Here is a 16,890-nt window from a genome sequence, read left to right on the forward strand (position 1 = left end):
CGCGCCTCTGCCCGTCAGCCCCCGCGGGGCGGGGCCGAGCCGCCCTCCCCCGCCCCGCCCCAGGAGGGGGCGGGACTAGGGGACTCCGCGCAGAGACCGCGCCCGGGGGGAGCCGCCGCCTGCCGCCGCCCCCGGGACGGCGGGACCCGGCCCCCGGCACGGCCGCTCGTTTGGCTTCAGTAAGGCAAACGCCCGTCCTTTGGTCCCTCCGCCGGGGCCAGGAACCGCCCGCCGGGACGGGGCCGCTATGGGACGAAGCCACTCGCGGCTTTTCCCTTGCAACGCCAGGTCCCCGGCAGCCCCCGGTCCAGCCGCGAGTCCCTGCCCGGGGAGGGCGCAGGGGCGCGGCACAGCCCCACGAGCAGGATTTGGGGTCCCCAGAGCCCCGCGAGGGGCTGCTGGGGTCCCTCTCCCTCCTCCACCGACTTTGGGCCTGGTGATCGCGTAACCGTAGCTACAGAAAGTGAGTCGGATACCCGGACAGTCTGACAAAATATTTTTTGGAGCACGCGGGATGAACCAACTCAAAAGCACCGGTGCAGGCGAGGAGAGGGAACAGAACCACCCGCCAGAGAGAAGGGGGGATCGCTTCATCCCCAGGTTAGGTCTGGCTGATGTGCCGAACGGCACACCGAGTCGATGGTAACCAGCACAAAACCTAACTCCACCTGATCTGTCTGTCCGGAACTGGGAGGAGGATTAGGTCAGAAGCTGACAGCCCTTCAGCTTGTGTAGCCATTCCCACAGATAACTAGGTGCCAAAGACAAAACACTGCTACTGTGACCCGAGGTAAACATGGCGCTGCACTGACAATGTTCAGATTTGTATTTCGCCTTTGCTTTCTTCTGCCATGCCTTTGGCAGCAGTTTTTGTTCTATGAAAAAAACAAGTGGCAAAGCCATGCCAGATTACGGAGTTGGTTACCTAAATACAGACCTCTGGTTAGGGAATACACACTGCTCCATTTCTGTACAAGAGGTCACTAGTCAAGTTTGTTCCATCACCACCCCATACCTCCTGTTCTCATCTGCTGGTGGGCAAGAGTGCTCACTGACACGTAACTACTTTATGAATACAAACTCCATTTACACAAGGGTAGAATTAATTTGTTTGAAATATTTCTTTCAAGTCCTTTAAAGGCTGTCTTTACTCCCTCATCTTAAGAATCACCACATCCTGCTGGTCCCTGCCCTTCATTCTTTAGCTGCCCTCATTTTGTTTTGGTCTGTGAAAAGACTTGTGGAATGCTAGGGATTTAACAAGCAGTACTAAGGGTAAACACAGGCGTAACGAACTGATTTACTTTTCTTATTTGTGTACTTTATTTATGACTTGTAAAATGCAAATCCTTTAATCTTGTAGTCCAAATAAATTGCCATTTTGGTTGCCTCTCAAGGACCATAGTGCAACTTGGGAATAGGAAAGGACTCAGGGTGAGGGGAAGAGAAAAGGTAAGAAAATGCATCTGATCTCCAGCTCAAGCAGCTTTGCTCACTGTTTGGGGTTTTTTTTTGTGTCTGTATGTATACATGTATTCACATTGTGGGAATCCTCAAACCCTAAGCATTCGCAAGGAGACGGGTATCTGTCAGAGCCCTGTGCGCACTGACCAGGCTGACTGAAGCCACAGGTATTACACACAGGTATATAATGCTGTACGTCTGGGCGGAGGTGAGAAAGATTTCATTCATTTGGTTGGCAAGTCAGCCAAACAGTGTCGAGTCCAAACACATGCGGAACTCTGAGGAAACAAACCCATCTCAACCAGAAAGGTTTCCCTTTTCATGGACTCCTTGATCCCATGAGTTCTAACTCTTAGTTGGGTATAAGGTGCTACTAAGTGAGTGCTCATTTTGTGACAGTCTCTTGAAGGGTGAGTTTTTGATGATCTGTACCAACTACTTGTCTTTGTATGAAAAATGGATACCTTATGAGAGAAAAGCCAGCCCCCTTTGCTAGCCCTTTGATAAAGGCAATAATAGATAGGAAAGGCTACCTGCAGGACCCTGCTTCTCCATAAGATTACAATACTTTCACAGTTTTGTGGTTACAGGAATACAGGAGTACCACCTACCAAAACCGATCCTGAGCTTCTAACCTCCACATGTTCAGTTCTCGTTAAGTAAAGCTGTCCAACTTTTTAGTTTTGAAAGGTGGAAAAGCAAGAGGTGATGTCTAGTCCTATGAAAAAAAAAAAACCAACAACAAACAAAAAAGGGGTGGGGAACACTGAGGTGGCTCCACCACTTTGCAATCTTTGGGGTGGAGTGATAACACATTACTGTCTCCATAGGGTGCTTGTATCTATAACTGGTTGATGGTATTGGATAGGAAGAGTAAAAGCCTGCTCTTCTGCTCAGCCTTATGACACATTGAGTTAATTGAGCAGAAGGCCTTCCCTATGATGTCACCGAGAGGGAACCTGTCTGGCACTGCGGTGAAATGGTGGAGTGTTGAAGAGAGGGTGATGCCACTCCAGTGCCACATCCCAGTTCTGGACAAAGGTGGTGGTAGCTAAGACATCCTCCATGGGGTCAGGAGAAAAGGTGTGGGTCCAGTGACATCCTCCGCAGACTAAATAACCTAAGGATGCTAGTGCTAAAGCCGAGGCCACCCTCTACAGAGACAAGTCAGACTGGTTCTGGTCAGTACAAAGGGGGGTGATCTGGCAACTTTAAAGAAAGGATAAACAAAGAGCACAGTAAAAGACTGCTTGAAGAAAATGATCCAAACAGTGAAAACAAGGCTAGGCAGTTGGGAAACAGCAGGAAAAAGGTGCCTCATCTGGAAGTTCAAAAGAACTGAGACAGCAGCCAGCACACTCCACCCTGTACATTCATTCACTAAGCATGAGAATGGTATTGTGAGCATATCCTAAAGAAATACCTGATTTTTTTTCCAATTGCAGAACAAATCACAGTGGATGATAGCATATCCACAGCATGAAACTACAAGCAGACTATCACTCGCACATAGAGAATCCTCTTTGTTTCTGTGCTGATACAAATAATATTTATTTTGTCCCATACATACAACTCTTCCTAATGTTGTACATAACTACAGTTGAAAGCACACTCCTGGCAGCTGCAGTTCTCTGCAACTCTCCATAACAGTTAATTCCACTATTCTGACCTATGAACACCTTCAAACTGCATTGCATAGAACTGCACAACATGTTGCTAAAAAAAATATATATATTTTTTGCCTTCTGCTTCAGCAACGTGCCCAACCTTTTTCTTTCCCCACTTTTGTTTACAACTTACCTCTGCTGTCTTGGCCACTCAGCTATTCATCCACATGTTCATATAATTTCAACTTCCTTTGAAATTGTTAGACCACTCTTCACTACCTTCCTGGACCAGCTAATCCCTCAAGTGTTAGAGAGCTCTTTGTAACTCACATTTTATGATCAACCATGACTGCCACAGTGATGTCCATTTCAGTCTATTCCACATGGAATTGCTTTCTTGAGAAGGAATTAATACAGAAGAGATAGAGATCAATAAACAAGTTATCATTAAATTACCCTACAGTTCTCCTTTCCTTTTTAGTCTACCATATTTTTTGTAGCTGCTTAAAAACTGGTATTCAATAATACAAACATCTGATAATATTTAACTCCTTGAGACATGGATATTTTACTTACTGAAAAAGTGCCACTGTAGGTCTAAATTACTTTATAAAAATATTCAGCAGTCTTTGCAGCACTTCTAGGAAAATACATACAATTCCTTTAGCAGCCTCTGTTCCCATTATGCAATTGTTTTCTCCTTTTCAATCCGAAAGATGGTAGGAAATTTTTGCACTTGAAATTCATAATTGTCTTCCCCGTGGGCATGTGATGATGTGCTCATTGCATCATCTCTCCTGTCTCTGAATATTTAAAAAGAAGTTGGCTTACAAATTAAATCTTGGGAAAGGTGAGAGCAGGAACTGGTATTTCCACTTTTGCTCCTGGTTACATGCTGTGGAAGTAACGTAATGTGTTTGCAACACAGATGTTAACACGGTCACTGCATAAATACATTTGTCCAAGCTAGCGTGCATCCAGAATTATTGTACTGTGGCTATTGTAAGAAGTACCTGAAAAAGAAATAGATACATACTGTTAGTGAAAGGGATTCCTCACAATTTAAGGTGGCATTTACAGGCAAACTGTCAATCAGCTCTGTCACATTAGATCAAAAGGAAGCCCTAAATTATCTTATGTTTTCTAAAGTATTTTATGTCAAATTATAAACTTATAAATTTTGTAAATTTTTCTTTACAGCCAAATAAGCTTTAATTTTTCAAGAGAGAGAGAAAATAGGCCAACATTGTATTGAAATCAAGTATAATTCTTGCTCTGTGAAGGCGATAACCTAAACTCTCAATCTAGGAAACAAGCTGTTACTGTGGGATTCTGTATGAGGACATTTGTGGATAAAGAGCAGCAAGCCAACCTGGACAGTATAGGTTTCATATCACAAAAAAATGACAGTGATAAGTGAGAGAACAAGGGTGGCTATAAAAAGACCCTGCAGTAACTGCATAAAGCACATCTTGGCACTATTAATGAATACAAGAAGGTACATGGGTCAAGAGCCTCTTTGCCAAAATAAATTTTATTATACTGTAATGTTGGAGAGCAAGGAAGGAGCTCCACTGTCTCTGGAACATTTTATTAATATTTTTTCAGTCCAATAATTTGCTTCATCCCAGATGAGGCATCTGTTTTTCCCCTCCTATATGGAGGGAAAGAGAAACAGATGACCTAAAATGCAAGCGCTTTTTCACCAGCTTTTTTTCAAGTTATTTCAAATCCACACAGTCAGAGGAATTGTTCAGGCTGCCTCCCCTGTGACTCACTGCTAATATACAGACACCTTTTTTGCGTGAAGCTATGCTGGCAGTTTGCAGGTATGTTACCAGGGTCATGAAATATTCCAATAGTCCAGAAATTTGAATGCTGTAGTAGCAGAAAAAATTAGAAAGAATAGAAACAAAGTTTCCTCCACTTTTAGGTGTAAAATATACATGCAAACCATTTTGAAAATTTACAAATTGCTACAGCAGAAGAGTTAGCACATAATCAAAGACATTTTTTAAAATTGCTGAAATGCTGTGAAAATTCAGGATTATAAACACCTAGGATGCTTGAAGTCCTGCCTAAAATACTCAGTACCCATTTCTCATTAGGCTAGAAAATGCTACTTCTTGTCACTGCCCCTCAAAACTCAAGTTCTGAAGCACAACAGAAGTATCTTAAACTAGGGCCACTGTGGTTTTGTTTTGTTGCTTATTTGGTTGGTTTTTATTTTATTTTATTTTATTTTAAATTACTGCAAAGGCATTTTTGGAGCCTGAGGTAAGGGCTGAGGCAGAAGCAGAGACACGTGATTACCAGAAAGATGGAAAAGACAACATATAGGATGAATCATTAAATAAAAATGTTCTTGTCTGTTGCTGCAGATGGATATAAAGGAATATTAGCCAGTCAAATGAAAATAATAATCAGTCAAGAGCATATGGTGAACTTATGGAGGAGAAAAATGCTCATGGGGGTTGCACCCCACCGCACAAGCGCAGTCCTGCCAAAGTCACGCATCCAGCATGAGACATGCTCCTTTGCTTCCTTCCTCCCTTACCCCCAGTGCAGCTTTTGCATACCTACACTCACAAAAGTGCGCTCTCTCCCCTCTGCTCCCTGGCCTGACCCACAGCTCAGCTGTGCGTGGGGACCTCGAGAGGGAGAGGGAGAGGGACCGGGACCACCGGTTTGCCCAGCTTCAGGAAATGAGGTGTTCCTGTCCAAGGATCACGCACAAAGGAAAGGCTGCACATACCGGTACAGCTGGATCCAAATGTGATGAAACTCCATGTCCAAAAGTCAGATTATTCCCTCATTAAAAAAAATAAATTAATTAATTTCCAGCTGTGGTTTATTGTGATACCATTGCTGAACAACAGCCTCCTAACCCAGAACACCTGCATAGTCCTTGCTTTTTCCATTTCCCTAGACAAAAAAAGCCCATTTCTTTGTCAAATACTTGCATTCGTTTATAGCAGAAATGAGCAGCTGTAGAGAGAAAGCATTTTTCACTATGCATGCATAACATTTCATTTGTGTTAGAATCAATTTACCCCATTCATCTTATTAAAGACAGATTATTTTTTCTTTGCTCATGATATATACCTGTTTAAATCGCTATGTCTAAATATGAAGAAATATATGAAAGCTAAAATTGTGTATGTCATTTTACAACAGAGCTGATAAATTGTATGCTTCTGTGATTTGTTTGAGCTGGCTGTGTCTTGTGAACCATGATGCTAATTTCACATCTCAGTTATTACAAAAATGCCAAACAAAGGGGGTTTTTTAATAACATTTTATCCCTAAAAATATGCATTTATACATACAGTAAAAATAATAAATCTAACCAATGGAAAAAAGTGATGGTTTTAAGTCAGTAGCACCCACACAACTTTCATTTAAGCCTTATTCAGCTTAGGAAGTACTTCAAGAAGAGATCTTAATTTGAGCATTTCCTAACATTCATGGTCACTCTCATCCTGCAGTTGATTTAGTTTTACCAAGTAATACAGGATTTGGCTTTAATTCTTGAAATAATAGGAAACAAAAAGAAAGTCTACTAAAAAATTCACCTAAAATGAAGCATTTTTCCATCATTTGTGTATTTTAGATATTTCTATCAAGTTAGCTGTGCTATGTTCTCCTCTAGGAATGTTGTATCAACAAAATATAGCAGCAAAAATCACTAAGAAGCTAGTAAGTAGGCTAAAAGTCCAGTATGCTTCCTTTTGAAAAAGGTGTATATAATACCAGTAAATATTTATTATGGCATGTTACTGTAAGTACATTGTTCATCATATGCAAATACATTTGTCGGTACATACCTATGCTGAAATATGATTTATCACACAATCCTAACAGCATCATAATTCTGGTATCTTGTGACAGTTTGAATGACTGCAGAAAAAAAACCCTAGAAGTTGGCTAATGTTTCAAGCTCCAGCTAAAATGCTGAGGAATAAGCAAAGGCATATGGAAGATATTCTGGACGCTGTGTGACCAGGGCCTGCGATACTGTACAACAAATTTAAAAATAATTGGGGCTCCCAAATCTCACCTGTGCACAGGTTGTAGCTGATGAATAAAACACCACACAACTATTACGTATACTCTAAAAAAATATGTGGTAAAATGCTACTACACTAGTTTTATAAAACTCCTGAATGAAAATGAACCATTTAAGGCCAACTGTAAATAGAATTCATGCGATTGTTAAGTCAACAAAAACCTGAAGAGAGATACAGATAAAACATATTTCAGAAGACAAACGTGAAGTTTTATGTTCGTTTTCCTGTCATTTCAATATTGTATTTCTTTATTTCAACCAAAATAATACAGAAAATACCTGGAAAGTAATGTCCTCTTAAAAAGATGCTATCTAGAAGAGCTTGAAGTAACTTGTTATTGCATGACAATTCATTCATGCAATTATTGTGCATATTGATACATGCACACAGACATGTAAAATGTGCAAACATAGGACAGAGTTTAGGAAAATTTTTCAAACATTAGACTTTTGACTTGCAAAATATGTGATTTTCATTACAATTTATAACAGTTACAATTTATGACAGAAAACCTTGACCTTTTTCTTAATATTAGGGTAAGATTGCCTATTCTCAGTCAGAAGGCGATAAAACTTCTTAAATGAAGGCATTTTTCGCTACGTATGTACATACAAGCTTTATCAGAGACTTAAGGAATGCAACTCCATTAAGATGAGCATCTCATAGGGATATTAAAATAATAATTTAAAAAAAAAATCAACAACTGTGAGCTATTAGACTGTCACAGGCTTAACCTACGTTGAATTTTTTAAATTAAGTTACTTGGCATTGCTGCAACCAGTACAAATCTATCACACAAACCGCAACTGCTGCTGAGGTTACTTCAGCTATTTATTTTTCTTTAGTAGTGCCAGCTCACAAATGCCTTCAACCTAGTCTTAGTTTAGGTAGGAAGCAGCAGCATTTAGACATATTATTTAGGTCCTACTTTTAAAATGGATCAGGAAAAAAACCCCCAGATTTATAACAACACTTACAGGCTCTTAATTAGAGAAGACAGACTCTTTGCCTTCTCAAAATGTAGATGTATCAAAATTCTTAAAATCATAGCTTCTAAAACAGGAATAGAAGTACCAGTAAAGAACATCACTGCAAATTCTTCTATTTCCACTAACAGGATGTTTCTATGAGGCATTGGTTTATCTTCTAATGGGTCACACAGCTCAGAGGGATGGCACACTGGAAGTATCTAGTGATAAATGGGTACTCACCTATCAAAAAATTCATTGATCAAGAGGTACAGCCTGAAATTACCGTCATTCAGAAATAGGTCATAGTTGACTATTCACACAAAATAATTCAAGAATCTCCTAAAATTCATAGAAAAAACAAGCAAACACAATATTTAATTTAAATTGATAGCTAAGCATTAGTTTTAACAGGCTTTATGAACACACTGTAATGCCCTTGAAATCTAGGAAATGAGCAAAAATAAGAACACAACTGAGTCTGCCACAGGTTATTATCTAAAGTAATTGCAGTAGCGTAACATCAAATATTATGAAGGCCATGTGTGGCAAATATGTCTGCATAGTGATCCTTCAGTGGTACAAATTAAGACACGCAACAAATAAATACAGGTACAAGTAGTAAAGGGATAATACTTATTCACAGTTACATCACTTACTGAACTATGATGATGGTTCCCTGCCAGCAGGTGCACAGAAGCAATGAATGCTCTCAAAACTCGATCCAAAGAGTGCAGGTTCCACTTAGGAAATGAAGGACTGCATCCCTGGGAAGGACAAACTTAGGACACTTACGAGTCAAGGGCAGACGGTCATCTGAACATGAGCTCCTAAGGCAATGTGATAGCCAAAAGATTCATGGCATCAGTTGAACGTGCTGGACAGCTCATGTTTAAGGAGATTCAAAATCCGGTTACTGTTTTTCAATGTTAGAATGTTTTGGTAAACAGTGCCCCAAAAAGCCTCTTAGGTGTTACCTCTCACTGTTTGCAAATCTAGGTGTTGTATTTATTGCTCTTTATCGTATTTTGAAACTAAATACATTTACAGCACCACCAAACAAATCAAAAGCTATTGAGAAGGGATCACAGTCTCCACAGTACTGACCACCATTTCCACCAACTTATCTTTAATTTAAGATGAAGACTGAAATCTTGGCCCCTTTGAAGTGAGTAGCAGAAATCCCATTGACTCAGCAGGGCCAGGATAGCATTGGAAGGAATGTCCTTCATTTCAAGTCTGAAGAGTTGAAGTTCTTGGATTACACAAAATGAGAAACAAAGAGTTTTAAATGATTTATTTGATTTCTCCACATGATCACAGTTATAGTTTTACATCAATAGGGTCTGTTACTACTTACAAACAGAATGCATATTAAAATGAAAGCACTCCTTTCTTCCCCATAGTTACAAAAGGGGTCTCAAGCCTCCCCAGAACAGAAGCTTCTTGTATGCATAATGTTTTTTGAAGTCTTTAACAGTCTGCATTCAAGACCTAATTCTAACAGTTTAATACAACTCAAAGCTGATTTAAGTTCCTAGCAGGAGATAGGCAACCTCAAAGTGACTGCAGACTTCTAGTAATACTAATTTACACACTATGTACAATTTAGAGAATTATCTATTCCCCCTACTGGTCCCATTTTCACCACCCCCTTTTCTCTTTTCCAAATTTAATCTTGTTATTGGTTCCACTTTTCTTTTAAATATATACACAATAATCCATTTTGCAGGCAAGAAGTGCGATGGTATTTTACAACGGAACAGCAAAATGCATGCTTAACTGCAGAAAACACACAGCTTCATATGGAACAGCAAGTCAACATCTAGAGATTCATTGTTTAAATATCTGCTGACTGTCTTTCAGCTCATTTTATCAAGAAACAAGAGGCTTCTGCTGCATGCAGTACATCATGGGAAAATCATTGTACACTGTATGTTAGACTTGGGGTTTTTTAGCAATACAAGACGCACATTATATTAGGATGAACTTTGTTTTTTGTTTTTACATTGTTTTACATATCATTCTTAACTTAAAAAAATAAACCCCCCAAATATATATTATTTGATTGTTGTCCCAGAAAAGATTTTTGTTGCCACACCTTCATTCTTTACGTTTCCCTTTCATTTTTTTCAAATCAGCATTACTACTTTGCCACATCATTTATGGGAAAAGAGAAACATGGTCACTCTATGCAGTTCTGTACCAGTTTTTAATTGGCAATGGCATTTGAGAAAAAGACCCTCTCAATTCTACTCCTGCCTGCAGGCTGAAAAAATTAATTTTCTTAACCACACGCAGTGTCAAAATACTATCATTTTCCTATTCTAGGCATGATCCACACTGCTCTAAGCAATTGTTAATCAAGGACGGAGTCAGAGAGGTTATACGACAACCCTAAACAAGCAGCAAAGTTCTTAAGACTTATGCTGACACCATGACACATTTGTTTGTTAAAAGTACATACAAATACACAGTCAAAAAAAACCCCCCAAAGCCCAAGGTAAAAGTCCACTGTTTCTCCTCATTGACTTGAAATAAGAGAGTTTACAAATACCGTGCTCTTGTATGACCAGTTTTGTTTTATAAACTAGCCTCAAAATGAGCTGTGATTTTACACATGCGACTTAATGCACCTAGAGGGTTGGTACAAACTCTTTCCCCACGTGTACATGAAATCATGTGTAAATGGTTCTTTGCATGCACTTTTGTGACATCTCCTGAATACTTAATTGATTGCACATGGAAAATCAGTGGTCAAGCATTAAAATGTAGCTTACTGTGTAAGTTTAGAAAATTTATATGTAACTCTAATTTAAATGAATGAAAGGGGTTTTTAAACATAAGACAAATGCAGATCTGGGAGATTTAACATCTTCACTGTTAATTAACACAGCTAAAGTCAGATTTTCCTCTCCACTGATACTGCATATTCTACTTTTATTCCATACACAGGCAATTTTACTTACATTATAACTCTGCATCTGAAACAAGTACAGACTCCATCACTCAGTGAAGAGGAGCGTTCTTACCTCAGTTTTAATTAAAAGATGCGGTTTCTGAAAGATGTTTATACCTGAATGGTTCTTTATCTTTTCTGGAACAACCTATAAATTACAGTTAGACTCTACTATTGGTACAGATGTATGAAGAAAAGTCTACATATTGAAATATGTTATCACTTTACTTCAACTAATATCAACAGTAACACTGATATATTTTGCAAATATACAATATGTAGAGTGTAGCCTCACACTAATAATAACATTAGATGACATGCAGACAGTTCTACTTTCCCTTATAAGAACAGTATATATTTTTTTAAACTGCAAGGAACAGAGCCTCAGGGGACCCGTATGAGTCTCTTAAGGTAAGCCGCAGAATTTAGAATAGTATGAGTGATACTTAAAAATAATAATGTAACTACTCATGTTCTTTTCTTTTCATTTCATGAACATAATTTAGAGGAGAAGGAGCAGAAGGGGAAAACATATTGCACATGTGTGAAACAAACATGGACAGCTTTAAACAAAAGGCTAAACTCTAGATTGCTGTATTTGCTCTCTGTGGAGGTTAACAAAGTGCTCAGTTCGCAGTTTTGCTGGTATTGTGATATCAATGGTATGAAAGGGAAAAAATTACTCAACCTCTCCCCTCTCCCCCCAGATATTAGAGATGCCATGAGCAAAGCCAATATGAAAAGTCACTCTCTTGTTCTCATGCCCTCATTATTCCTGACAATTTTATTACCGTTAAACAGAAAATTGACTGGTGGTTATTATTATTATTACTTTTACCCATCTCACACTGGAACTTTTTGCTCATCCTCTTCAAGGTTTGCTTTTAGGCTGGTACAGTTTTGCAGTTGTGATTCCTTTGTCTCTACTGTTTAGGTGTAAAGTCCTTGCAGTGGCTCAAAATGCTGAAACTACAAAGTAGGCGCCATGTATAACTTTGTACAGGATTTTGGGATAAAAATTGTATATAAATTTGCAAATGGTTTGATTACAACACATAAGCAACAACAGCACAGCCTGTTTTTATGTGATGTCTTGCAACTAACTGGACTATGAAAGTGAGGGTTTGAGCATAAACTCAGCCTGCTGAGTGCTGGATATTTTCAAACTAACAAATGTGATGAGTAAAAATGGTGAAGCCACTTTGTTGCTAGCACATGGCTACATGGAATTACGTATTTTTTTAATATGTATATATATATATATATAAAAACCCTATACTAAATTCTAAAACAAACCTTCAAGTTTTAGAGCACTTCCACCTGGAAACACTCTGACTAGAATTCAGCTTCATTGGGGGTAAAAATGAGAAATTATGGTAAACAGGAAACAAAGTAGCTGAGAAAGATGGAAGTTTGCCATTTTCATGTTCAAGATGAATGTTTTTGCAGTGTGTACATGCACCTGTTGTAACTCTTCATGTGTGTTCGTTAAATCATATGCATACAAAAGAAATGTGGATCATGTAAATTCACAGTTATCACAGCCTTTAAAGTGTCTAAGAATTTGTGTGACCAATGCTTGAAGATGACCACTGGTAAATGGTCATCCTACATTGCTACGGTACAATTACTGCATCTTAACAAGTTTGCTTACCTGACATAGCAGAGCAGTTATAATACTGATTAAGTATGATATTATCGTGTTAATAAAATAAGGATTTATACAAAGCAGTATTTGACTACAACATTTAAATGCTATGTTACTTGGCACATTTAGTAATGATTGCTTAGAAATCTTAGCAAGTCCAGAGGACTTTTAATGAAAATACTGAAATGTCTGAAATTTGTTTCTAACAGTTAATGTTTTTGGTCTACTCTTTCATATGCTATTCATCTATTATACTGTCCTATCAAGTAAGTGGAATTCCTTGTAAAGTCTATATTGCTAGTTTTGTGGACTGAAAAAAATTCTTTCCAAGCACAAATGTTAACTATACAGTATATATATATATATATTTATATGTATATATTTATATTATATAAAGTTTACTTACGTACTTTCATCAACCATATCAGGTCTACTTATTTTTTTTGCCCATTGACAAGAAAAGAGCAAGAATGCAACACTTGGTTCTGTATCACTTTTTTCCTTGTTTCGTAGACTAAGTTTTTATTATGCATGTAAAATTGTCAAGGGATTTGGTGTAAAAGATCGCTTTACCCATATTCAGCAAGCAGCATGTTTTCAAGGCAGTTGGAAATAAGAACTAACCAGATGGTAAACGTCTGTCGAGTAGATAAGTGAAACCAGTATCGATTGCGCTAACTTGAATTATTTTATTTAGTAACAGCAAGCCTTTAAGCTCACACAACTCAAATTGTCTAGGTAAAAACTGACAATATTATTTGTTGCTTCCTGTAAGTGCCTTTGTAACTTTGTTTAAAACTATCATTATTAGGAGGGTCAATATGTTCTAGACTATTGTGCTGATGCCACTGTGTTTGGGCTTAGTGCTGGCTGAAGTGGAGGGAGGTGGTGGCGGTCCATGGTGATGCTGAGAGTGTTGGGGATGAGAAGAGTGCCCTGGGTGCGGAGGGGGCAGCGGCGGGTGAGGAGAGTGGGTATGCTGCGCATGGGCATGCTGCATGTAAGGAGTATGCTGGGAGTGTGCCGCATGCTGGGAATGGGGCACATGTTGGTGATACTGGTGTGGATGCTGGAGATGCTGGGGAGGGTGATAGTGGTGGTGGTGGTGGTAGGGTGGTGGGTTCTGCTGCATATGACAGTACTGTGAATGGTGAGAATGCACTTGTGCCTGTGTCTGCCCCTCAGCTGGCCCTGCATGATGCATGGCAGAAGGATGCTGTGAGTGTTGCTGATGTGGGATTACTGGAGGGTGCGGAGGTTGCTGTGATGAGCCAGATGGTGGATGGCCTTGGGAAGGTGGCTTTCCCCTTTTACTACCAAATAAGGAACCTAGGAGTGAGGAGGAGTTAGGCATAGTCTGGTGAGGGCGAGATGGACACTCTCGGGTTGATGTAGCTCTTCGGCGCATGTGAGGACTGCTAATGATGGACCCCTAAAAAGAAATTAATAGAAATAAAAATTAAAAAAATCTTAAAATGTTTAAAAGAAAAAGTTCACACTGACCCACAAACTCCTCCTTCAGTGTTCACATGGGTGGACTATGTTAAAAGTTCTAGGAAAAATTTTACTTCCACCTTCTCTAAGTTGCCAATAAGGCATTCATGCCCTTCTTGGGGTATTTTAAGCATTAAATGTTCTTCTCTCAATGCTTTAATATTGAAAGCTATGACTTTAAATGAGAAAAATGTCACGGAAGAGTAACATGACATAAGACCTAGGAGTGTGTTTTTAAAGGAAAAATACATTTTTAAATACTGTAAAAAATACCATACTTGCTTTTTTACAACAAAAAATAAAACTACATTAAATTCAACCTAAATAGTTAAACACACAGCAGCAAATATTACAGTTACAATTCAGATTTCAAAACAGTATTCTAAACTTCTTTTTTTATAGTAGTTTTCCACTACTATATGCCACAGTGCTGCTTCTCAAGCCTACCTCTGAAATATGTGTTAAATGGAACCATACCATTTTTGCCACTAAGATTTCTATGTGATTGTGTTTTTCTGACCTGTGGTCCAACATTCTCTATTATTTAGCCTGGAATGGTGTATTTAGTTTCTGGAAGTTTGGGGGTTGTATTTTTTAAAAAAGAGTTAAGGGACACAACAGTACTTAGGCAAAGTGTGCTAGATTTAAACTGCAATCTACCTAAAGCAAACACAGAAATAAAATTTAAAAAAAAAAAGAAAAAAAGAAAAAAAGAAAAAATCTGCAAGCTGAATTCAGAGACATGAACAGTATATATAAATGGTTTGAAGATGAATGAAATCTCATGAAATCCACATTGAATTCACCTATCTTAATAATTTTTTCCTCCCATGCCCTATCTGTGCAATTCCATGGTGTCATGACTGCATACATTTAGCAATTTAACTCGAAAATAAGCAATGGGAATGGTTGAGCATGAAAGTCAATAGTTGTAGCTAAATACCAAACAGCAAGAACAGTGTACTTTGTAACAAAGAGCAAGTGGGCTTTTAAGCTGGGACCAGACTGAAATGGTGGCAAAAGGACACATCATATTCATTTAACCATGCTTGCAGGAACAAAGGGAACAAGGTTAGCTCAAACCAAAAATGGCATTGGTCTAAAACAAGCTGTCAGTGCTTTTTAAGCTGGAAGAATACGGAGTGAGTAGCCTAGGCATGCATTTTATTTGAGGCAGGCAGGTTATATGTTAGAAGAAAAAAAGAGCAAAAAAATATGTATATAAAAGAAAGGTTTGAAATGCACATCATCACATCCAGCTAGACATCAGTAACTTCCTACTTACTTCCATATTGCTGTCTAGCGATCCTGCACTGCTGCGTCGCCCACGCTTGCCTGCCCAGGACATGCAACACCATAGATTAGAGACTGAGACAAGACCCGGGTGAAAAACAGCTGCTTTCCCTGAATCACTAGAGGAGTCTCTAAATGCAACTAGAGGAGCTGCAGGGGGGTTAACATTGCACTGGACTGGTACAGCAGCTACTAAGGCAGAAACTTAGCTTTTTAAGGCCAGTAGTTATATTAAGTTTCTGTACCTGACTAATTTTTAAGAGGTATTGTTGTGAATCAACTATCTTTAGCGGGGTGTGATTTTTTTAAAATTTGTACAACTCTTAAAATACATGTATTTTAGCATCTGTATTTAGTAGTATGGTTGATGTTGACCAGCAACAATTTTAAATTGTTTGACTTCCTGGAATCTAATTGTCTATGAAGTTTCTTTCTTTAAAGACTGGTAGCATATGCGTATATATTTATGGGGTGGTATTAATCTAAATACAAAATTTAATAGTGGCATATTCTTAACTTCCGTGTGGGAGACTGGTGAGGGGCATCGGTTTCACAATTTCATTTTCAGTTTTGAACCTCAGTGGATTTCATATAATCTTCTTCATGAGGTTTAAAAAAAACTAAACTTAATTTTTTATCAATAAATCTGGAATCTGTCTTGACATTATGGCTAGATTTTGTTTGTTTAGCTGTGCAGTGCTTTATTCTTAAGTATGATGGATTTGTTCTCCAATATTCTCAAATCGCCAAAGACATTTGCCTACAACTACACATGAAACACCAGACTGTTTGCCTAAAGAGCCAGAATACTTCAGTAGCTATATATAGGACACAGGATCCCAGATTTTCTCTCTTGTTTCACAGGAGAGAAAATAGCATATGGCTGCAGTGGAAACAGATATTTTTTGAAAAGATAGCTTGTTGAGCATTGCTTTGCAAAGTTTCAAAATACTTTACTGGCAGGGTGTATAAACAAAGATAACCTCTGAAGAATGGTCAGGTTTTCAAAGCTTCTCTAAAATCTGCATGTTTTTAGAAACCTAAATTTTCTCAATGCTTTCCTGTAAGGCCAAATATCAAAGACAATCTCCACCCTGCATTGGTACATTGCTGCCTTCAGAATCTTCTACTCTAACAGGTGGTTTTGGAGAGGAATGTTTAGATTTCAGCATCATTGAACCTATGAGCCACATACCCTCATCTTTAGAAGCCCAAAAGGCTCATGGTACCAGAGCTAAAGAGAAGAACTTTGGGACTGGTTTGCAGGTGGGACACAACAGTGATAACTGGGAGGTTCACCCTTACTTCTTGACAAACCCTCTCATAGACCAATTAAGACCCATAAGTCTTATACTATCAGTATGATCTAAAAATACCACCTATTGGA

General features: G+C 38.7%; 1 protein-coding gene across 17 annotated transcripts in view; it reads right to left on the reverse strand.

Moving 5' to 3' along the window:
* Positions 1-9,391: 9,391 nt before the first annotated feature.
* IQSEC1 (IQ motif and Sec7 domain ArfGEF 1) overlaps positions 9,392-16,890 on the reverse strand; it is a 357,476-nt gene continuing 349,977 nt past the window's right edge. For 15 of the 17 annotated variants that reach the window (XM_069769828.1, XM_069769830.1, XM_069769831.1 and 12 more), the window contains 2 exons: positions 15,496-15,545; positions 9,392-14,148 (listed from right to left, as the gene is read on the reverse strand). In XM_069769828.1, the coding sequence (XP_069625929.1) occupies positions 13,543-14,148; positions 15,496-15,545 (656 nt within the window). In that variant the 3' untranslated portion in view covers positions 9,392-13,542. The remainder of the gene's footprint in view (positions 14,149-15,495; positions 15,546-16,890) is intronic. The other 2 variants (XM_069769842.1, XM_069769843.1) reach the window with 1 other exon arrangement.

Source organism: Haliaeetus albicilla, chromosome 24 (genome assembly GCF_947461875.1).
Source record: "Haliaeetus albicilla chromosome 24, bHalAlb1.1, whole genome shotgun sequence".
NCBI lineage: Eukaryota > Metazoa > Chordata > Aves > Accipitriformes > Accipitridae > Haliaeetus > Haliaeetus albicilla.